This window comes from Gracilinanus agilis, chromosome 3 (genome assembly GCF_016433145.1).
Source record: "Gracilinanus agilis isolate LMUSP501 chromosome 3, AgileGrace, whole genome shotgun sequence".
NCBI classification, from domain to species: domain Eukaryota; kingdom Metazoa; phylum Chordata; class Mammalia; order Didelphimorphia; family Didelphidae; genus Gracilinanus; species Gracilinanus agilis.
This window is the reverse complement of record NC_058132.1, coordinates 327,298,112-327,322,129: the sequence shown is the minus strand read 5'-3', so window position 1 is coordinate 327,322,129 and position 24,018 is coordinate 327,298,112. Positions and strand designations below refer to the sequence as shown.

At 34.4% G+C, this 24,018-nt stretch overlaps 1 protein-coding gene across 1 annotated transcript in view; it reads right to left on the bottom strand.

Moving 5' to 3' along the window:
* The window catches only part of COPB2 (COPI coat complex subunit beta 2), a 33,734-nt gene extending 12,163 nt beyond the window's left edge, over positions 1-21,571 (bottom strand). Inside the window, exons 1-12 of the mRNA XM_044669982.1 lie at positions 21,494-21,571; positions 16,346-16,483; positions 11,591-11,677; positions 11,256-11,382; positions 10,273-10,421; positions 9,035-9,181; positions 8,137-8,236; positions 4,953-5,095; positions 4,524-4,723; positions 3,030-3,140; positions 493-581; positions 287-393 (exon numbers count right to left, since the gene is read on the bottom strand). Of these exons, the coding sequence (XP_044525917.1) occupies positions 287-393; positions 493-581; positions 3,030-3,140; positions 4,524-4,723; positions 4,953-5,095; positions 8,137-8,236; positions 9,035-9,181; positions 10,273-10,421; positions 11,256-11,382; positions 11,591-11,677; positions 16,346-16,483; positions 21,494-21,496 (1,401 nt within the window). The 5' untranslated portion in view covers positions 21,497-21,571. The remainder of the gene's footprint in view (positions 1-286; positions 394-492; positions 582-3,029; positions 3,141-4,523; positions 4,724-4,952; positions 5,096-8,136; positions 8,237-9,034; positions 9,182-10,272; positions 10,422-11,255; positions 11,383-11,590; positions 11,678-16,345; positions 16,484-21,493) is intronic.
* Between the last annotated feature and the right edge of the window lie 2,447 nt (positions 21,572-24,018).

Here is a 24,018-nt window from a genome sequence, read left to right as displayed (position 1 = left end):
ATCTCAAAGTCTGTAATTTATTTAAAAAGAAAGTAATAAAAAATAAATGCTCTAGTCCCTTCATAATGTAGATAGTGCCTTGTATTGTATACCATTCTCAAAATTATTTCAAAATCCACATTTTACCTCCATTATCAATATTTACCGAACAACCCCAGGGTATATAGCACTGTACTAGCCCCACTGGGAGAGAAAGACATGCATGTGAAGGCATTCTTTATGCTCAAAAGGCTTGAGTTGCTACAAAGATATGTATTTCAGAAAGTAGTATTGAAGTAAAACTTACATGTTTGGGCTGAATTTCAATTCTGCGTATCAGTTCTGTGTTTTCCCAGTCATAGAATGCTAAGCCATTTACAGATCTGACTCCCAGTAAGAAACCTCCATAGATACCTATAAAGAACAAAAGGGTTTTTTAAAAAAGGAAAAAAATTAATGGTTAAGTTTTCTAGAACATAAAAGACATATCTATAGTATACAAACAAAACTCACCTTCAGCGCCAAAATCAGGCTTAAATGATTTTTTTTCTTTAAAGTTCTTAAATATCTTCACTACACTGTTGCTTTCTCTTATTGCATACCTGGAAGGAGAGAGAGAAAAAAATTCCAAGAACTTAAGGGTTTAATGCTTCTTAGGGCAAATTGCCTATATAAAATTTCTGAAATATTTCTGAACCACATGTATGCATTTTGTCTGAGAAGTCAACTATTTATATACTTTGATAACTAGTTATACAGTAAGATGTAGTTAAATAGATTTTGTTGCCTAATTAGCATTAGGCACACATAAGCAGGAATTTTAAAAAATTCTAATAGAAAGATTTATGCCAGTCAAATTTCTTATTTGCCAATTAAAGGGAGAAATTGTAGCTACTTTTTTTTTAAACCCTTACCTTCCTGCTATCTGATGTAATTCCTTGCCAATTACATCAGATAGCAAGAAAGTGCCTTTACTATAAGCCCTCGAAAGAGTTTATTGATCTTACCAAATATCCTGCATGGATAGAGGGGCTTCTGGAAAACAGGCACATTAATACAGTGTTATTAGAGCTGTACAGCCATTCTGGAAAGCAATTTGGAACTATTCTCAAAAAGTCACCAAACTGTACACAGCTTTTGACCAAGCAATACTACACCATATTTATATACCCATAAACAGATCAAAGAAAGAAGTAAAAGGTTCACATGTACATATTTATAGAAGCATTTTTTGGTAGTAGTAGAGCTGAACAAATTATGATATATGAATACTATCATGCTATAACAATTGATGAAAGGCATAGGTATCTGAGAAGACATGTATGAGCTGATGCAGAATAAAGGGAGTAAGCCAGGAAAACAATTTGTACAATGAAAAGAACATTGTAAGAACAAATCTGTAAGACCTAAAGAACTCTGATCAATTCAATGACCAACCACAATTTCAAAGGACCAATGATGTGGCAATAGACACAAGACGAAGATTGAGACATACATTTTTGGGCATGTGGGAATTTTCTTCGATGCTATGCATATTACAAAAGTTTGGGGATTGTTCTTGTGTTTTGCTTTTCTCCCAATGGGCAAGGAGAGAAAATAAATGGTTGTTAATCAAAAAAAGTAAAATAAAATAAAAATTTAAAGCTAGAAGATGCATGGAGAGCTGGCACTACAATTATGAGATATGGAAAAGCACCAATTTCTTATGGATATTTTCAGAAAACAGGAAAAAAATCCTCAATATTTTGGCTTTGTAAAATAATTAACTTGAATTAATTTCTACTATGTGCTCCTTTCCTAAAAAAAAAAAAAAAAAAAAAGAAGAAGAATTCTAATAGTGTTGTAGTTAGTAAAAGAGTTTATCTTTATTGATTTTTTATGACTATTTTTAAACCAAGAATTGATACAGTTATTTAATTAAAAATTAAAATAAGAGCTTATTCTGGAAACATTTTGATCAATTAAGATATATATATATATATATTTTAAACCCTTACCTTCCATCTTGTGAGTTAATACTGGGTATTGGCTCCAAGGCAGAAGAGTGGTAAGGGTAGGCAATGGGGGTCAAGTGACTTGCCCAGGGTCACACAGCTGGGAAGTGTCTGAGGCCAGATTTTAACCTAGGACCTCTTGTCTCTAGGCCCGGCTCTCAATCCACTGAGCTACCCAGCTGCCCCCTCAATTAAGATATTTGTAAAGTACTTTGTAAAAAAAAGAAATGAATGTGATTAAATCTACTCTTCTAGCATTTAAAGATATTTGTAAAGCACAGTTGTAAAACATAATAGGTGCTATGTAAATGTTTATTCCAATTATATATTTATTCCTTTCTCTTCTCTTTATTTCCTTTGCTTCTCCTTAAGAAACTGAATGTTCATGGAAAAGGGAGTTGTCAGGAAGAGCATTCCAGAAGCTAGGACTAAGCCAAGATACCATCAGAGAAGCTCCAAGAGACACCAGTTCCAACTCTAGGTTCCATCAAAAAGTAAAGGACCTGGGGCTTGTAGGTGGCTCAGGGAAACTGAGAGTCAGGCCTATAAGAGGATCTGTGTTCAAGTCTGGCCTCAGACACTTCCTAATTATGTGACCCTGGGCAAGTCACTTAACCCCAGTTTAGCCCTTACCACTATTCTGCCTGGTAACCAATAAATAGTATTGATTCTAAGATGGAAGATAAGACTTTTTCATAAAGGTGTGGGGGGGGGAGGGGAACAGTAAAGGAACTTGGTTTAAACTAGTGAAGAATGATCAGGATGAGTAAGCTAGAAATTAAATGCATAGCCTCCATAGCCCAAGGTTTCACTGACACAGATGGGTAACCAGTCTTTAAATTTTACAGTAAGAAGTTCTTTGACTGAAAAAGTGTGCTTTATGTGTGCATATATATATGATTGTGGAAAAGTATGTGTGTTGTTTTGAGGTATCAAAAATAAATTTTCATGGAAAATGATGTAGATCATAAAAGGGGCCTCATATAATTTTTCAGTATAATAGAACAGAAATGTGGGAAGCAACTAACCAGTATACCTTATGATGCCAGAACTTACTCTGAAGAATCATGAGCCCAAGCAAACTCTTGTGCTGAACCAAAGCTCTTGTTTCTAAGTGCCATTGCTGTATAGATGATATATTCACCATCACCACACACCACAACAAATCTAGGAATTAAAGAAGTCAGTAAGGATAATGCTCAGGAGAATTAACAGAAAATTTACTTTGTGAAAAAGAAGAAATGAATATGTGATCAAATGTACTCTTGTAGCATTTAAAGCTCTTCACAATCAGGTCCCTTTGTGCCTTTCTAATTTTCTTATTCCCTAGTCACTAGCTGACTGTTGCTCACACAGGACATTCTGACTGTTGTCATCTCTAGACTCTGCACTGGTGGCCTCCCATGCCTGGAGTGATTTCCCTCTTGACCTTCACCTCTTAAAATGACTTCTGCTGAATGGAGCCTTTACTGGTCCTCCCATCAACTACTAAGATTTCCCTTCTAAGATTACTTTTCATTTACTCTATATACAGATACCTTTTATGTACTTATTTATATATCCCAATCTTCTAAGTCCTTTTAGGGCAGAGACTGTTTTTGCCTTTCTTTTTATTATACTAATCCAGTACTTGGTATATTTTCAGCATGTAATATGCTTACTGACTAATTAAACTCTGGTCTTTATGATTTAGTTTCATTTTTTCCATTTAAAACGCTTAATGGATACTAAAAGCAACTTTTAAAAAAACAAACAACCCAACAACAAACCCAAGAGGAGATCTAGGCAGCTAATAACTATAAAATTTTATTGTAGTAACCCTGCTCTTCCCACTAAGGAAAAAGAAAATAGATCAAATGAAACAAAAGAATGGACAATTAACTTAAACCAATATTTGCTAAATATATACAGGACACCCAGGGTTATGCTGTGCCTAGAAAACTTTTAAATGTATGATTAAAAATCAGTATTGAAATTATATTTACAAATAAAAATTTTATAAGATATTATTCAAAATGTGATATATTCAAATAGATTTATTCTAAAAAGAAAATACTCTTTAAGGAATATTAAATTGAAAATCTCATTACTAAAAAAATCATCACATTGTAAAAACAAAATGTGTGTCAAAAGGTATTCTTCAATGAAGTATTTAAAAATATTTAAAGACAAATTTGTACTTCAGTCTTCATAATAAATTACAACAAACATTTTATATAGCTCTGAATTTCTCTAACTTCAAATTATAGTCTGGAAAAAAATGAGAGAAATTAAAATCTCAAACTCAAAGCACAGATGAACAATCAACAATCACAATATGTTCTCCTAAGATGCATGTTCCTAAGTCTAAAACATGTGCTTCTCCCCTCCCCTCAATTTTCCCCAGTATTTACAACAGACAAGTGCAAAATATGAGGCATGATCACTGCCCTAAAGGAGAAGGTGGGGACAATATATGGAACAATGGCAAACTAAAGAGGACAAAATATAATTACATGCAAAATCTCATAGCATAATTCTGTAGAAATAAGGAGAAAGATTGCAGTTTACCGTCCATTAGGGTTATGCTGAATGGTCTGAGGATATATTTCACAACTTCCCATATCTTTGACTGCAAGGGGCAATCTTTCTCCATCTTTAATTTCAGCATCTCCCATTGCTTTCAGATTGGCCTGTTGGACTTCAGAGTGCTTTGCCCAAATAATCTTTCCATTGGCATCCATGGACATAGCAGGCTCTTCTCGGCCAAGCTAGAAGAAGAATAAATGAATCTTAGCAATAAAAAGTAAAAATAAAACATCCATTTCTTTTTCCATTTAACACAGTGCTTCATTTCCTTTCCTCCACATTAAAACTTTAGTGCTTAATGGAAGAAATGCTATTTAAACAAAATTAGTGAGTTGGAAAACTATCATGTTAAAAAAAAGGGGCATTGCTTCATCCTAATTTAATGACTTATATGGGATAATTATAGAATACCTTAACAATGATACTGCCTTCATCATATCCCAAAGCAACATTATTGGACCCCCTGAGACTGGCCACACACCACACTCTCTCCATTCCATAGTTTAATGTGCTTTCCAGACGGTAGGTACTTGAATGCCAAATACGAACTGTTCCTGAAAATAAATATGAAATTAGTTTGGGCTTAAATATTTAACATAAACCTTCCCACATCAGATTACTACACAAAAAAATCTCTCAATCCTTATAAGAATAATCTCCTAGCATATTAAAAAATTAGGCCTTTAGGATATTTTAAAAATTGTTTAAACCAGTGGAATTGTGCATCGGCTAAGGCGGGGTTAGGGGGACTTGGGGGGAGAGGGAAAGAACATGAAACATGTAACTATGGGAAAATATTCAAAATAAAAATAATAATAAAAAATAAAAGTTGTTTAAAAATATACAAAAAAGAGAAAAATAAGAGAAAGTTTACATATAAAATTAGTATCCTGGAAATTGATTGAGAAATCAAAGATTCCAAGGGCAAATGAACACAGCCAATTTTCTAAGTCCTCATCCCTTGTCCATCCTTGGCTGCTTATGACACTGCTAACCATCCTCATTTCTTGAAATTCTCTGTTTCTGTAACCTCATAGTTCTCCCTCAACACTCTGACCACTCCTTCTGCTCTCCTTGGATTCTTTTACTCCTCATATCCTACTAAATGATGGAATTCTCAAGGATTTATTCTTAGTTCTCTTTATATATATATGTATATATATTTCACTCAATAACTTCATCCATTCTTTTATCTTCAAATAAATTACCACTATATGGATGACTTCATATCTATATCTCTAGTTTCAATTTTTCTCCTGAGCTCTAGGCCAGCATTTCCCAGTATCACTGACAACTTTTACCTAGATGTCTTACTGGCATATCAGATTCAAAATATTCAAAATTTAAATCATCTAGGTAAATGTAGTAAAGCCAAAAATTTCACTGATTATATTAAGTAATTCTCACTTTATCTTCTCTACTTTGAAGTCAAAAGCATTTATGGCTGATATTTCATGGAGTCTAGGTAAGTCCTCATTCCAAACAACCAGAAGCTAAATAATCCATTCAACTAAGGCAAAGGAAGCTCAAAAGTGGGTGGGTTAATCTTCAGAATAGTGTATTTGGCCACAAAACATATTTATTAAGTTAATGAAAAGCATTTAACAACTAAGCTTAAGTCAAAAGAAATGAGAACATACTCAAACAAGAGGCAGAAAATAATGACACTACTATATTTATAAGGAGCAAATTCATATAGAAAACAAAAAATAAACAATTTTCTTAGAGGTCTTTTTTTAACCATCCTAGCTCTATTTAATATATTAGAAATACAATGTCTAAAACAAAAGGAAGGCTCATCCCAACATACTCTGTTTTGGTTAAACAATATCTGGAATCATCCAGTTTGAGGCACCGCATTTTAAGAGACAAAGACAAACAGAATAATATCTTGAAGGCATAGATTGGTGAAGAGGCTGCAAATTATGATTTATGAAGTCAAACTCAAAGAACAGGGAATGTTTAGCCTGGAAAGCATGAAGGAAAAAAGAGAGGATAGAACATGATTTTTTATTCTCAAATATTTAAAGCACTGTTATGTAAAAGAATTAAACAATTTGTTTTATCCTAGAAGATGATAGAATTAGAATCAATGCATGGAAAGTACACATGGAAATTTCAGCTCAATATAGAGGGAAGTGGCTCTAATTAGAGGTGTCCAGAAATAGAATAAGCTGACATAACAAAGAAATAAGTACTCATCACTAAAGGGCTTCATAAAGAGTCTTGGCTATATCACTAGTTTGAGGATAAGAGTTTAAGTAGTATTTGAAATACAGTGACCTCTTTAGTCACTTTTAACTCTAAGATTCTATTAATCATTCTTAAGCCCTCCGTCTTTCACAATGCCAAAATCCAATAATTCAGTAATTTTTTTCTATTTTTACATTTCTTTTGCATCTGTCCTATTCTCCATTATCTGAGGTACCACCCTGGTTCAAGTTCTCAATACTTCTAGCCTAAACTAATGCAAGAGTCCAATAGTTCTCCTGAACGCATTCTCTAATCCACCCTAGACTCCTGTTAGATTCATCTTCCTAAACCAACTCTGAACATACAACCTTAATGAAAAAAACACAATGGTTCCTCAATTCCCATTTATATAAAATCTAAACTCCTTTGCCTGACATTAAAGGTCCACTACAATCCAGTTCCAACCTCCTTCCTAGATTATCTCTTTCCTACCTTCCATGTGACCCGTGCTCAATCTAATTGTACTTGCTGTCGCTCAAAATGCCTGCAGTTCCCTAATTCAACGGTATGGCTTACACTTTCCCCTTCCTCCTAAATAAAGGATTTTCATTTTTATTCATTTTTTGAGGCCTAGCTCAAATGCTTTTTTCTTCTATGAAAACTGTTGTCCCTAATTTCAGAAGCAATCTTTCCCTTCTCTGAAGTTTATACCTCCCTTACTTTACTTTCAGATCATATCTTGCATAATACTTATATGTGCCTATTTTATCTTATCATCATAACATATCTGGATATCTGAGAAATGTAAGAATGGGGGAAAAAAGATGGGCTAGTCAGGGAGCACCAATGAGAGATAACTGATAAACCATGTGTTCAATTGGTATCTATGCAATGTCAAGAAAACTAGAGTAAATTTCTCAGAATGCTGAATAGGCTCTTTGGTAGACTTGAAAAGACACAAACAAGAGTCACACAATATGAGCAAGTACAGCTGGATGCAATTTGCATCACCAGAATACCTACATTTGATGAAATAACATAATTTATTGAAATATTAAGAATAAGGATACAAGAGAAGAGAGATTATTTCATTAGTGCCTAGTACACAATAGACATTTAATAAACATATACAAACTGAATGAATTGGGTTAGGCCTTATCAGTGTTAGCTTTTACCTATAGCTGAAACCAAATGTATTAAAACTATATTTTAACCATAATCTAATTAAGAACTGTGTAATTTTAATGTGATTAAATTTTAGAAGCACATTAAATGCTTACTTTGTGCAAAACACTGAAGCAGTAATAAAATATCAATACATCAATCACAATGCAGGAACATATTCCTCTACTATAGCCATTTAATAATAAAAAGACTGAAAAAATATGTATTTTAAACTTACCATCTTCTGAACCTGTGATGATGATTGGCAACTCAGGATGAAAACTGGCACAAGACACATTCTGAGCATGTCCTTCTAGTGTTTGCACACATGTTTTATTCTGCAATATTATGGATAAAAAAAACCAACTGATTTGCTCATAGAAATGTGACAAAAAAGCTCTTAAAACAAAAATTTAATCTATACTACACCTGAAAAAGTAATATCTTAAAGAGGCAAAAATAGAAAATTTTTATTTCCATCAGAATATTATTGGTCTATATTCCTATGATAATAAACTTTCCCTTTCTAAACTAATATACCTTTAGCAGGCTATTTTAAAAATAGTATAATTTTATTTTTCATATGTAAGCTCAAGATAATAAAATTTAAATAATTTTGAATAAGACTAGTTACCTAGGCTACATCACATTAATCATTTCTGAATATCTGTCAATGTGACACTCAGAAGATGGATCTGTGCTTAAGGAAATCATGGAAGTATAAAGAGAACAGGAAATAAAGTCCACAACTGAGTAACTAATTAAGTGATATGCACTAAAAAAACTATTATCTTTGCTCATGCAACAAACCATTCTTCTGTTTTGTTAGTTTTTGTTTTCAAGAGCAAGTGTGTCCAAGAGGTCAGTGAAGGCTGGAAATGATCACTCATTAAAATGCTAATCTTTTTGTTTCTCTGATTCAATGAAAATATAAAAATACATGTACCTCTTACATTTTAAAGTACTTTGGTTTTTGTCTTATAATGTGGCTTGAGTTCACTAAAAGAGTAGTTTAAGTACAAATCCAAATTTATGCTAAATAAGGAATTAAACAAGCCAAAGTTTCAGCTCCCACTTAAGGAAAAATGAAAATGTTAATTGAATTTGTAGTATTTTAAATAATGAAAAAATTATACCTGGTAGTCCCATATTTTAACAAGGCGGTCATCTGCTCCTGAAATGAGATATGGTTTGTCACCACCACTATAGTAATCAATGCAATTCACTCCTTTCTCATGTCCCTCCAAAGTAAAGTTAGGTGAGGAAGAACCAAGCTGCCATACCTTGAAGAAAAAAAAATAATTTTTGCTTTTACTTTTCAGAATCTTTTATTCTTATAAAAAAAATTATTCTTTAACTTTCCCTGAATTCTTCCTTTCGTTTGCTTTTTGAGGGGGACAGAAAAAGTCAGAATTAGTACATCAGGAATATAGTGTTGGGAACAGAATTAGGACCTTTGTCCTATTGGTCACAGGGAAGGAAATATATCAGAGAAAGGCAATAAAAAACACAGCAGAATTATGTTTGTAGGAAAGTTTAATCTTAAGAAATATGTAAAGGAAATGTAAAATGTATCATAGATACATAAAAAGGAATTTTACTTTTGGGGTGGAAGTTAAATAAAGGATATGGTGGTAGAGGAAAAGATGAGGGAGTCTCTAAAGAATAGATATATGCATGTATTTAAGTCAGGGCAGACAGGGAGTTGATGTCTAATGTTAGACAGCTCCCTACAAGGCCAGTGAAATTGAGATGGAATTGAAGCACAAAATAATCTGTTCCCTTGGTAACTTGTACATCATATTGGCAAATGAAATTGTGCCAGATCTTTATATTGAAGTAAGGAATCCAAGTTATTCAGCATTTACTAGGACTGCAGCTATAACACTTCTTATAAATGAGAAGTTGTAAAGCTTATGGAAGTGAATTTAGGAGATTCATTTGAGAGAAAAAAGCTACTTCTTAATGAAGAAAGGGAAACAAATATTAACAAAAGAATAGGAAGTATTCAGTCAAGCTACAACAAAACAGACACAAATAAATCATTCATTCAAAAGATATTTGCAGAAAGCCCATGGATACAAAAACGTATCAACAATTTAGAATTTGTGGCCTCAGTGTGTATATGCTGTTTGCCAACAGCTGAAAACCAATACCCTGTAACACCTTCACTTTCAGTTATAATTCTGCATTAGGTACTATGAGTCTTTTTTTTTAATAGAAATTATGCTTTTGATTCAAAATAGGGAAACAAATTTGACTTCCAAATAAGCTCTTGAGAAGAATTTCTGATATGCTAATTAACCTCTGTGGAGATGGTAAAACATCTAAAATCCACTAACAATCACAATGGACAAAAATATATCTACTGTACCTTGATAGTTCTATCCAAAGAGGCACTGGCAAACTGGTTGTTATCCTTAGGGTTTATGACAATTTGCATAACATAGTGAGTATGTCCTTCAAACACTTGTGAGCAAGACCATTTTTTATCCCAATCCCATAGTTTAATGAGCATGTCATCTAGTCAAAAGTAAAAACAAGGAAAAAGTCTTCAAGTTACTTATTTGTTTACATGTCTTTAAAAGCTTGTTAAATGATTCTAAAATGGGATAAAAATGCAAACTATATTTTCAAAAGAACAAAAATAAAATTAGTACCTAACCACTAATTCTTTACAATATGAACATTAAAAAATACATGTAAATTGTATGCAATAATATAAGCAAGTATAGAAATAACCAATGGGTTTGAAAGACACAATACTAACTAAAAGAAAGAAATATGACTGGAGGCTACAGTTCAATATAACTAACGAGAGGATATCACTAGCCCCTGCAGAAATCTGAAATGGCTACTATCAAGAAAGATATTGATATCAAAGTATGAAAGAACTAATCATTAATGCTCACATCTCAATTTTAATTTTTAAATGCTATGTCTATAACCAATCTAATGACATTCATTTACAGTTGGCCTCTAAGAAACTCATGCTTACTGTTTTGTGCATAATGTTAATAAGCAAAGCTAGTCTAACTATAAAAGTAAAACTGACTAGGAAATGGAATTCTGCCAAGACTTCACTCATCAGCATGTAAATGAACTTTCTGTTTGGCAGATGTTTGAGCAACCAGACCTTGGGCATTCCTACCTCATCTATTACTTTTCAAATCCTAAGTACAGATGATATTTCATTAAAAACACAAAAGCAGTCAGTGGATTTAAACACTCCATATGCTATTGGATGTTAGAATTTCAATTGGAACAGCAGTAAAAGAATTGGGTTTCTCAGTGAATAGAAAATGAATAACCTAAAGGGTTTTAGATGATAAAATGAGGCATTATATAATTCCTTACCACTGCTAGTTAGAATGAAAGGCTGAGTTGGATGTACAGCAATACAACGAATATAGTCTGAGTGTGCTTCAAACATATGAACTCTCTCCAAAGTGTTATAATTGAAGACTCGAATTTGCATATCATCCTAGAGATAAAAGAAACAAAAATTTCTAAATAAGTACCTGTATCACATTTGTAAATGAAGCAAAAGCACAATTAATGAAGCTGAGGCTTCAAAAAATTTCACTGATTAACAAACAAAATAAGAAAAGAAAATTCTGGAATCATTTATATATGTCAACCAATTCAAAAATGATAAAAGGAAAGTACCTTCAAAGACCTGGACTACTTACCGCTCCTGTTACTACCCAATTCTTCCTTGCAACAAATTTTGCAGCTCGAACAGGAAGATCACATACTTCAAATGTCTTCACCAGAGTCTTAAAATTTTAAATGAAAGAAATATACTGAAGTTATGATAAAATGAAAAATGCCTTCTCTAGTTTAAAAACAATGATAATAGTACAAAATCTCTAGGAGGTATATATATATATATATATATATATATATATATATAGATTAAAAAGCATTCTAATCCTAGCAATTATTCCCCTCACCCCCCATTTTTGTCAAGGGTATTTAATCAGATATGATATGATTTTAGGCCAAAAATAACCCCTGCAGGCAGTATATATTGATTTAAAAAACCACAAATTAATATTATCTGTGTTATATTTGAATTTGTTATCTATTTTCCAATTATGAAGTGCCTTTCCCCCCTTCTTTTCTTTCATCCACTCTCCTTCCAGTTTGACATATCTGATTTAGACCTACATGAAATATTATTTTTCAAGCGACAATTTATGTAAATGTAATCTTATGACAAGAGATGGCTAGTAATTAAAAATAACGAGCCATAGAAGTTAATTGCAATATCTACTTAAATGAAAAAAGCCAATTTTCTTTATTCTTCAATACTTCTTAGAAATACATAAAATAAGGTAAATACAGTGATTGATTTTTGCCCTTTAATTTTAGCAATAAATCAAAGAAAACATTAAATCTGATACCATTTACTACTTTGCAATATTTAATAATTAAACCACATAACATAACCAAAAAATGCCCCTGACAATCTAAAAAGATGTATTCTTTGTACCAGATGACATTTAGGTACAATTTTAGGTATTTAAATATGTTTAAAAATTATTTTAATTGATTAAAATCAGAGTATTTTGTGCAGTAAACAGTCTTTTAAAATTTGCTAAAAAATTTATTTAAAACTATAAAATCTGTTTTCATTAGAGCACCTCTTGCTTCCTTTTAAAAATAGTGAGAGAAGCGCTGAAAAATAAGCAATGCCACCCTTAAGAATTCTTCCTTTTCAAAGTTTTTGGGCAAACATTTTCACAAATGAATTATTCCTGAATAATCTTCATGTTTATCTGTGTAATACATAGAATGAAGACATGGACTAAAGAACTAACTATCTAGGTTAAGACTTATAATTAACTTTCCAAAGTATTCTTTGACATAGCTTTAACATAAAAATGTTTTTTATTTTTTTTTAGTTATATTCTATTACCCATTACAATAGAGGAATAATTAAACAGATAATTTGTTATTAACAAAATACATTTACTCTGGGTCTTCATGCAATAGGACAGTAATAATTAGATTCAAAAAGCCCTCTTTAAGAGAGGTGTCAAAATCTAATTATTCTCAGTAATGCAATGATCCAACACAACCTCAGAGACTCATGATAAAAAATGCCATCTATCCTGAGAAAGAAATGATGGAGTCTGAACGCAGACTGAAACATACTATTATTTCATTTTCTTTCTTATTCTTTTTTTCACTTGAGATCTCTTCTAAAAATGACTAATATGGAAAAAAGTGTTTTATAGGATAATACATGTAAAATCTGTATCAGATTGCTTACTGTCTCAGGAAGGAGAGGAGAGTAGGGAGGACCAGAAGAAAACAGATTTTGAGACTCAAAATTTAAAACAATGAATTTTTTTAATATGTAATGGGGGAAATATTTATTTAAGAAGGTGTAAAACTCACCTATAAATCTCCCCAAAATCAGATATAATATAACTGAGAAATGTTTAACAAAATTAGCAAAAACACAATATAATATAGATAATCTTAACTTGTAGATTGTTGAGTCAATAAGTGGACTGCAAGGATCCAGTTCTATTTCAGTTGGATACCATTGCTCTCTAGTACCAGTTCTATAATAGCAAACATATTTTTCATTCCTGCTCAGCAGACCACACTAACAATGGTTTCTATGAATAAGACAAACTCTGTTTGGGGCTCAGTGGATTGAGAGTCAGGCCTAGAGACGGGAGGTCCTAGGTTCAAATCCGACCTCAAGACACTTCCCAGCTGTGCGACCCTGGGCAAGTCACTTGACCCCCATTGCCCACCCTTACCACTCTTCCACCTAGAAGCCAATACACAGAAATTAAGGGTTTAAAAAAAAAAAAAAAAGACAAACTCTGCTTAATGAAAAATTCCAAAACACAAATTAAGTTCACAAATTTCCAGGCTATCATAGATGAGCTATGACAATTCACAAAGCAACTCACCTCCCTTGACAACTTGCTACCACCTTGAAGCAGTGTTTACTAAAAATCAGTTTTATAACTGTTGAGTTATAAAACTCAAACATATTTTAAATAGCATATCAAATTCTATTAAGATATTATATTGCATTCAAATATAATTAGAGCAAAATATAGGAGTACTGGCCTCCTTAGGTGACACTGTTTTAGAAAAAGCAATATATTCTTTTCTGAAGCCCTACTTCACTGCAAAAAAAAGAAAAATGTTTACTTTTCTTAAGCCAAAATAAAAGTACTATAATTCTCCTCTGTAATATATTATCAAGCTTCCATATTAATAAAGCTTGGATTCATTATGTCAATCTGGGTATCCTTTCAAACTCTTTAAAAAACTGGATTCTACATATAGCTAACAAACTGGAAATTTGGAATACAATCTTGCAAAAAGAATAGGAGTAGAAATCATAAAAGTGTGTTTTCCTTAATCCCACTTGGAAGCCTTTTCCCTATAAATACTAAAAATCAAACTACCCTCTCTCAAATCTTCTTTCAGTAGAGAAAGAGGAAGCTAACAGGAAATGCAAACAATTTCTGAGAAGATAAAAAGTATTTTTGCACAGAAGAGGTTAAGAAAGGGACAGCTAGTAGGTACAATGGATAGAGCACCAGGCCTGAAGGTAGAAGGACCTGAGTTCAAATTTATTCTCAAATACTTTCTGGCTGTGTGACCCTGAGCAAGTCACTTAACCACATTTACCTAGCCCTTACCATTCAGTCTTAAGAGTTGTTACTGAGACCGAAAGTAATGGTTTAAAAAATGGGGGGGAGGGTTAGATGGTTGTCGGGACATCATGGAGAGGGAGGGAGGAAGAGAGAGAGAGAAAAAGGGGGGGGGGGATAAGCTGAATGGCAGGTACTATAGAGCAAATATAATCAGACGTGTTTACAAAGATCATTCTCTAAAGCAGTGATTCCCAAAGTGGGCACTATCGCCCCCTGGTGGGTTCTGCAGCAATCCAGGAGAGTAGTGATGGCCACAGGTGCATTTATCTTTCCTATTAATTGCTATTAAAATTTTTTTAAAAATTAACTTCCAAGGGGCTAAGTAATATTTTTTTCTGGAAAGGGGGCAGTAGGCCAAAAAAGTTTGGGAACCACTGCTCTAAAGGATCATTTGGAGAATCTTCAGTAGCCTTTACAATCATAACATTCTCATAAAGTAAATCAGCAAAGCAGAAGAAAAATCAAAGCAGAAGTTTTGTGAGAGAGCAAAAGGGATACAAGGAAAACAGCAAAAAAGTCTACTGGTAAGGATGGTGGAGTAGGAAATTAGTCATGAGTAGAAATAAGTCAGTTGACCAATAAAGACCAATAAAGAATTACTGAGTACCTAAAAGGTTCTTTGAGTGATTCAGAAGGGAAATGCATCCCTGCCTTAAGGAATTTACAAAATATATAAATGATAAGAACAAACAATATAAAATATGATATAATTAAATTCAAAATTATGAATTCAATAAAAACCAAATGCAGGTTTATATTTGAGGCAACAGAAATCCACTGGAATCAAATGAGTAGGAGAATGACTTATTCAAACCAGTGCTTTAGAAAAATAATTTTGGCCCCTGGATAGAAGATGGCTTGGCAAGGAAAGAGATCAAAATAACAGACTCAGAGCTAGAATGATATTTAGAAATCAACAAATTCAACCTCTTTGTTTTACAGATTGGAAAACTGAGGCCTCAAAGAGGAAGTGATTTGGCTAGGGCTGCACAGCTAATAAGTATCTGAGATAGAATTTGAAGTAAGGTCTTTCTGACACAAAATCCAGTGCTCTGTTTACTGCACCAAGGAGACTGGAAGGGAGGAGACTGATCAGCAGACTGTTTTGTCTCCCAATGGAAGAGAGGCAGTGAAGGTTTAAACTAGGTTAGTGGCCTTAGAAGCAGAGGAGGATAGATGAAAGAGATGCTTTGGTGGTAGAATTGGTAAGACTTGGCAAATGACTGGCTATGTAGGGTGAAAAAAAAGAACACAAGGAGTCAAGAATAACCCCAAGTTGCAAACTTAAGTGAACTGGAAAGATGGTAGTATCTGACATAGAAATAGAAATTTCTGAACTTTGGTTCAGAAATATGGTGAAGATTTCAGTTTTGAACAAGCTGAATTTGAGATGCTCTAGAGAAATATAGTTTTAAATATTCAATGAGCAATTGGAAATATGCCACTGGTACTCAAGAAAGACCAAGATTAAAGATAATAATGTTGTGGTCACCTATATTTCAGAAGCATCATCTACTATATTAATAGTACTGAGCAGATGAATCAAGAATTGACTCCACTTGAAATTACATTAACATCTTGCCCATAAAACTAATTTTCAAAATTGTTAGAAATTCTTCTTAAAAAACATATCATATATATTTAATTACTTTGATGAATTCACTGTGAGAATATATTCATCTATTTTTTCACTTTTACACTGAGCACACACTAAAACAGTACTAAGAACTTAAAAAAAATAATCCTTACCTGTGTTTCATGATTCCAAACACAGACACTGCCATTGTAAAGACTAGCCAACATCCATGGCTCTGTAGGATGCAAATCAACGCTCTTAACTCGATCAGATCGAGCAGTTAGCTTCCTCTTGATATCAAGTCTAAGAGGCTAAAGGAAAATTAAAAACATTAGATGAATAAATGGAATTATTTTTTAACAAAGTTTCCCATTTTAGATTAAAAGAACTAGTATATTCTAGTAAGTATAAAACTAATTTTTTCTTCGCCACACCAAAATTCAGAAATATCTTCAGGTTTAATGTTCTTATTTCCTTTTTTACTACAGAAAGCACAAATGCATAGAAATGTTTGCAAGGTCAAATCTTAAGCCTAATTATTTACTCAATAATCCTGAATTTTTCACTTGTAATTTTGTGTTTCTATGCTCTGTCTTGACAAAAAAAACCTAATTGTCATTTAAAATTACAAATAATATTAAATTATAACATACAGCTCCTTTAGATTATGAAAACCTTATATGAGTCCAAGTAATAGAACTGCTTTGATAAAAATGATAACTAAATGTTAAGAGTGACACTGATTTATTTATGAGACACATGTAATATACAATCAAAGGCTTCTAGAGTCAACATGAAAATGTTTATAATATTTTGTGGGCTTTGGCAATTTTGATTCTATTTAGTTCAGAGTTTTGTTTTGTTTTTTTAAACCCTTACCTTCTATCTTAGAATCAATACTGTGTACTGGTTCCAAGGCAGAAGAGTGGTAAGGGCTAGGCAGTGAGCGTTAAGTGACTTGCCCAGGGTTACATAACTAGGAAGTGTCCGAGGCCAGATGTGAACCTAGGACCTCCCTTCTCTAGGACTGGTTCTCAATCCAGAGTCACCCAGCTGCCCCCAGTCCAGAGTTTATAACATGTCCCTCTAAACAGGCCTCAAATATGCGCTAAAAGTTTATTTGGAAAGTTCATATTCTGAATTTATCAAATCCTTAGCTTTCCCACTGTCTGAACCCAACAATATGCAAGGGTCAATTTAATTCAGGACTCATATCTAGAAGAAAATGCCTAAACCCAAAGTGATTGCCTCAGAAATCCACTTAATCTTTCATATCTATGGAAGTCCTCACAAAAAAAACTTTTTACATAGTTCTCAATTTGTCGAATTATTTATTTGGTTTTAACTATATATGCAATGTACTAAACTTTAGTAGATCTACCAAAACTTGCAGTTTACTAGGGTTTTATATAACATATGGAAATAACTTTAATGTAAGATAATACATAACTGAATAAGAATTATAAACAAAATCCTGTATAAGGTCTAAGGAGGGAAAGTTCATTATAGATCACTAGACGAAGATCAAGGGAAGCCTCATGAAAAGAAGGGGTATTTTATGGTCTTTCAAGAATGGGGAAACAATAACCAGCTAGGTACGCTTTAGGAATAAAGAAAAGCATGAGCAAAGTCATGGAGACAGAAAAATGAATAACATATACAAGAAAAGGCGAACAGCCCAATTCAGCTGGATCAGCAAGAACATGTCAAGGGGAAGTAGTAGGACATGAGTTTTGTTACTTCAATTTTCCAAACATCTGCTGGCAAGATCTCCCTGACAAAAGCAGAGCAGCTTATTCTTGGTTTGTTTTAATAAATACATTCTTCACAAAAGGAAAAAAAAACAAGGGAAACTACTATTCTGAATCTGAAAACCTTGGGGAGAAGCAATCATTGTATGTGAGAAAGAGGAAACAGCACAGTGGCCTAAATAATGGATTTGAAAAAGGAAGATGTAGGTTCAAATTCTACCTCTGACCCTTACTAGCTGTGTGATCCTATATAAAGCATTTAGAAGCTATGAGCTTCAGTTTTTTCACCTATAAAATGGGGATAATAACTGTAGTACCTACCTCACAAAGCTATTATGAGGATCAAATGAGATTATGTAAAACATTTTGTAAACTTAATCACTGCTTTATTTTTTTATTACTATTAATTAATCCCTACAAAATTTCAGTTAATTTCATTCGATTCAACATTCTAATCTAGCTATTACTCTGTAGATTCACAAATACCTTATCCACTGTGGATTAGCTATGCTTCCTACCTTACTGTCATCTACAAATAGGAGAAACATCTCATCTTACCAACCTTATCCAAGTCATTAATAAAATATTAAACAGCACAGGGTTAAGAACAAGATCCTTGGGGCTCTCAACTAGAGACCTCCAAGTTGACCCTGAACCATTAATGGGTATTATTTGCATTTAGTCATTCAATCACTTCTAAATCCACTTTAATTTACTCTCATAAGGTCAGCTGACATCTACCTTTCCCAAACTATGTCAACAAGCTTTCTACTAATCTACCACCCTAGCAAAAAGTCAATGACATTGTTTGCCATATCCTATTTTTGATCAAGCTATTCTGGCACAATTGTCTTTTCCAGATTTTCATTAGCCATACCTTTAATAATATGTTATATAATCCTTCCAAGAATCAAATTCAAGTTATAGTATATAGATTTTATTCCCTTTTTAAAAAGTTAGAATGACATTTTTTGCCCTTTTTCAGTTCTCTACAAAACTTTGTGAAGTAATAGATTTCTCCTCACTAGAAGCCTTCAAACCATCCAACTTTCCCTTCAAAACATCTATTGCCATTTTCTCCTCACTATCTCACTTTCCCTATTATCTTCATCTACCTTTTCTACATTCTAATACTTCATCTGTTCTTGATTCTACCACTCTAGCCTCCCCAGGAATTTGCTATCCCTTCTTTTCCCCAGAAAGCTCCTTTCCATCTACCTGTAAACATGCTAATTTTTCCCTATTTTAAAAATGATCACTTTATAGTGCTACTCCATTGAGCTATATAATGATTTTTAAAATAAAATATTTTCACTGCCCCTCTCCTCAAAATAAGAGTTAACTCTGCCTCTACTTCCATCCCATCTTCACATCCTCTCTTCTCATTAACTCTATGTTACCTTGTAATTTGGCTTCAGCTCCCATCTTTTAAATGTTACCTTCTGAATGTTACTAAAGACTTATGACTTGCCAATGACCTTTCCTTTTTTCAACCTTTGACCTCTGTAACATTTGATGCTACTGACTATGCCTTTGTCTTGGAACTTTCTCCGTTTGAGGCCTTAGCTTTCGGTAACTTCTCATTCAATAAACATGATTTAATAAGCATCTAATATTTTCTAGTTATCAAAAGGAGATACAAAGGTCAGTCAAGACAAAGCCCATACCCTCAAAAAGCTAGTCTAGTAGGAGAATAAAACATGCAATTAATCCATTACAAAGTGAACCATACAAAACTTATATGAAGTCCCAAGGGAATGACATCAACTGGGAGGAAAGGGATCAGAGAAAGCTTCATTGAGAAAGTAACATTTAAGTATCTCCATAACTAAAACAAAGGCGTTAAGTCTCTCAGCATTAGTTAGACAACATCCGTATTATGTTTAGTTCTAGAAGCTACAGTTTATCTAAAAGAGAATGAAAAGGATGGTAGAAGGACTCATAACCATGCCATACATAGATTAGGGGAAAAACTTCTGGAGAAGATGCAGCAGAAATTAGTTTCAAATATTTAGAGTCATCATATGATGGAGGGGTTAGATTTTATTTTAAGTGATTTAAGACAGGAGAATAAAGATCAGTGGGTAAAATTATAAGAATATGATTACAAGATGAGGAAGAAGTTCCTAACAATTAACTTATCTAAAACTGGAGTGGACTCTTTCCTAAAGTATTAAATGCCCTGTACTAAAGGTGCTTAGACACAGGTTGAATGATGAATTGTCACAGTAAGAGATTCAGGGAGAAGGTTGGACTAGATGACTTCTTAGGTCCTTTCCAACTCTAGGATTCTAACTGATGTTGCCACTGACTGGGTAACTTTGATCATTTAATCTTTTTTGAGCTACATCTCCTCATCTAAATGGTAAGAGTTACATGAAAATTTTTCTAAGATTCTTTCATGACTATATTATTCTATTAGACCATCAAGATTTGTGATGGAAAAAGGCAATAAAAAATTAAAATTGGCATAAAAAATTCCTTTCGTTTTCTTAAGAGGCAAGAATGTGCCCCTTTGATGATACCCTGAACATAATAATAATACATTTACAGCCAATTATTTGTAAAGATATTTCTGATGAGAAAAGATACTCAAGTGATATTAAAATGTCAACTTTTGCTTTTAGAATATTTATATACCAAACTTTTTTTCTATAGATCTAAAATGATTTAGTATATGTTTCAATATTTATAAAATTCTAGTTGAGAGGGTAGGGTGATTTAATTTTACTAGACTTAATTTGTTCTTCATATACATAATAATGTTTGAAGTCCTTTATTTAAATTATTTGCATCTTCTAAATGCTATAGAACAGAATCAAGTATCTAATTTTAATGGTATATTCTGTGCTTGTCAGCTTTATATCATAGTGATCACAGATTCAGAGTTGGAAGGCACCTTAGAAATCCTGGATAAGCACTTTTAAAGAATGTATAAATCCCATATTGTTATCCCTCTCCTGAGTGGCCTCAAAAATCTGCATTTACTTTAGAAAGAGATATTAGAATATAAAGTTCTCAAGTCAATACAATCTTTTGTGTCCTTCTCTGAGTGACATCTCTAATAATATTAGCAGCAGAGTGACAGTTATATCGGGCAAAACCTTTTGCCCACAACTACCTCATTTGGCCCTCGGAACATTAGCTGAGGTAAGGAAAAGAAGTACTATTTCCACTTCACAGATGTAGAAACTAAGGCTCGGAGAGTTAAAATAATTTATCCTTGGGGAAAAGCAGTCTACACTTCGTTTCTCCCCCGTGAAGCCCAAACCCCGCCCCTACAAGGCTCTCCGTCCACCCCACTAAGCCCTATCTTTCCCTCGGGGATCACAACACCTGGATCCCGTAACTCTTGCATAAAGCCAGGCGGGGATGGCGGTGGCAGTAAGGAGCCCAGGGTACCCCCCTGGGGGGGACCCAGGGCCTTTCTCCCCTCCCCCTCTCCCGTTACAGGAGGCCTTGAACAGGTCTCGGGAGCTGCTCCGGCCACAGCAACCCCTACAGGGCCAGCACCGGATCCGCCCCGCGCTTTTATGTTTATTCTTTAATTCTTCAGGGCCAAAGCCTCACCATGGCTCCGTTGGCGCTGCCGAACTCCCTCGCTCGATGCCGAGTCCCGGGGCCCGCTGGTTTGGGGTCTACGCTGGCACTGGGAGAACACTGACCAACTGACTGACGTGGAGTTTCCGGGAAGCCAACTCTCGCGTGTTTTGAAGGCTTAGCACGGGAACACCGGGACTAACCTCACGAGAGTTTTCTCCTCTACCGGGCTCCGGGTTCCCATTCGCCCCTCCCACCATCTATCTCATTTCCGTTGGTTCCCTTGGCAACCTTGTAGGATATCTACGCGTTCTGCTGGGGTGTGTCTTTGGGCTTTGGCCCTTTTCTGATCCGTCTCACTGCCGGCGGAGCTGCAGAGAATTTGGAGGATGGGGGGAGGAGAGCCGCCCAAACTGAATTAACCTGGGGCGAGCCTACTTCGCCAGCCCAGAGGAGCCCGAGAAACCTGGGAAGAAAATTTTCCTGCTCACGCCTTCCCCCCACCTTCGCCTTTCTTTGGCCTGAGAAAAGGGAGGCTGTCTGGCCTACTTGGAGTGGGGAACCCTGGTATTGGTATGGAAGCCTGAGATCCTCTCGATCCTGACTGCCACTTTTTATAAGCTTTAGATGGAAGGGCTCCTAGAGATCACCTGGGCTGCCTTCCGCTCATCCCCACCTTTTCACGGAAGAGAACGTCAATGACTAGAAAGGGCAAGGATTCTTGTCATCAGTCAAATCAATGTTAAATTGTACAACCATGGCCCTAGAACGAGTCAGGGGTGGAGGGAGTGAATAGAGAAGGCTTGGTTTGAATCCTGCTTCAAATACTTTGTGACCCCCCCTAACCTCCTAGCCTTACTTTTCCTCTTCTTTATGTAGGAAATGGACTAATTTTTTTTTTTGCTCTTTTTTTTCTTTTTTGGGGGAAGGATAGGAATTTTACTCTCAAGGTGTGAGGGACTGTTTGTACCTTTTTTTCCTGCTTTATCTGTGAAATAAATATCTTCGTAAAAGCTGATAAATATAAATATCTTTGTAAAAACATAGGTTAAGTGATTTTTGGAACTGGGGACTAGTTACTGACCTCCCCTAAAAATAAGAAAAAAAAACTGTCACTGGGTCTTTGGACTGATGAAGTGGAGAAAAAAGCAACTCCAAGCCCATAGGGTACTTAAGAATCCTGGACAGGTGAGGGAGGAAGGCAGTGGGGAGTAACAGGCCAGGTCTAGAGCAACCTCTAAAACAGTGATGGGCAACCTTTTGAGCTTGGTGTGTCAAAATTCGCCAAAAAACTGAGCATAACTCTGGTGGTGTGTCATTGAGGAAAAAAAAACATAATTTTGCGATATTTATAGTTTAAATAACATACTTCTCTGTATAGGGCCACATGTGCCCTGTGTCATGGAAAATGGCTATGTGTGTCAGCACTGACACAAATGTCATAGATTTGCCATCAGGGCTCTAAAACCTCTTTATAATTCTTGGGGCCAGAGCCATCTCTTTAAAAATAAAATGGGAGTAATAATTGGACTGATTTCATGGTTGATATAAGATCATAAGAAAATGTATGAGGAGTGATTTACACCTAAGTTTTGACTCAAATTTTATCATCATGAGCTATTATTATGAATCCAGAACTCCATTAAATCACATTATCTCTTACTGTTCTCAATTTCTGACTGTTAAAGATAGGGGATGGATTAAATCCTTTCCTTGCTCTAACATTTAATTATTCTATGAAAGATTTTTAAGTCTGAGGAAGAGAAGAGTATGGCCTGGTTTGAATAAAATTTTCCCAGAGTTTTAGAAAGTGGGGTATAAATTTCTTATATCAGAGGAAACAGATTAAGGTTAGAAATTTGTGATTTCATGGGAAATCATTTCTTTACCAATTGGCAGTTGAATATCTGACAGAAGAGCATAGAATCTTTGTCTCTGGATATGTTGGGTGACAAATTGTTTTGTAAAACCCCCAAATTTGCCTTTGACCCATGGGAACTTGCTTTCAAGGAACTCCCAGACTGACCCTTGTCCCAGATTGAAGAGTAAGCCATCAAGCACCCATTAAGCATCCTGAATAGGAGTAATCCAGATACTCAAGTCTTAAGTATTTGGGCCTCTCTCAGATACTTTAAGCCCATATGTAACTGGTCAGTTGTCCTTACTTTCCTATACAACCAAAATTGTGTATATAAGACCCCAAGTTCTTTAGCATGATGGAAATTCCCATGATGGTCATTCTCATTCCTGGTACATTTTCCAGAAAGCATTGTTCCCAGACTCTCAGAGCCCAGCGCAGTATGGTGGTATTGGTTTGTGTGTGCATGACTCTTATGTTGGTGACCATAAGGACTCTGTCTCCCTTGTTCTTTGTAACTACTATAGTGGTTCTGTGTTTTTCCAGGATGATAAAAGAAAATAATAGATAACTTGATGGCTTTTAGCATGCAGTGTGGCATAACTAGAAGGATACCAGGTCAGGAACCCTCAGTTATAACCCTAGCTATGTATTCTTAGTCACTTCACTTAACCAATCTCCTTGAACTTCTGTTTCT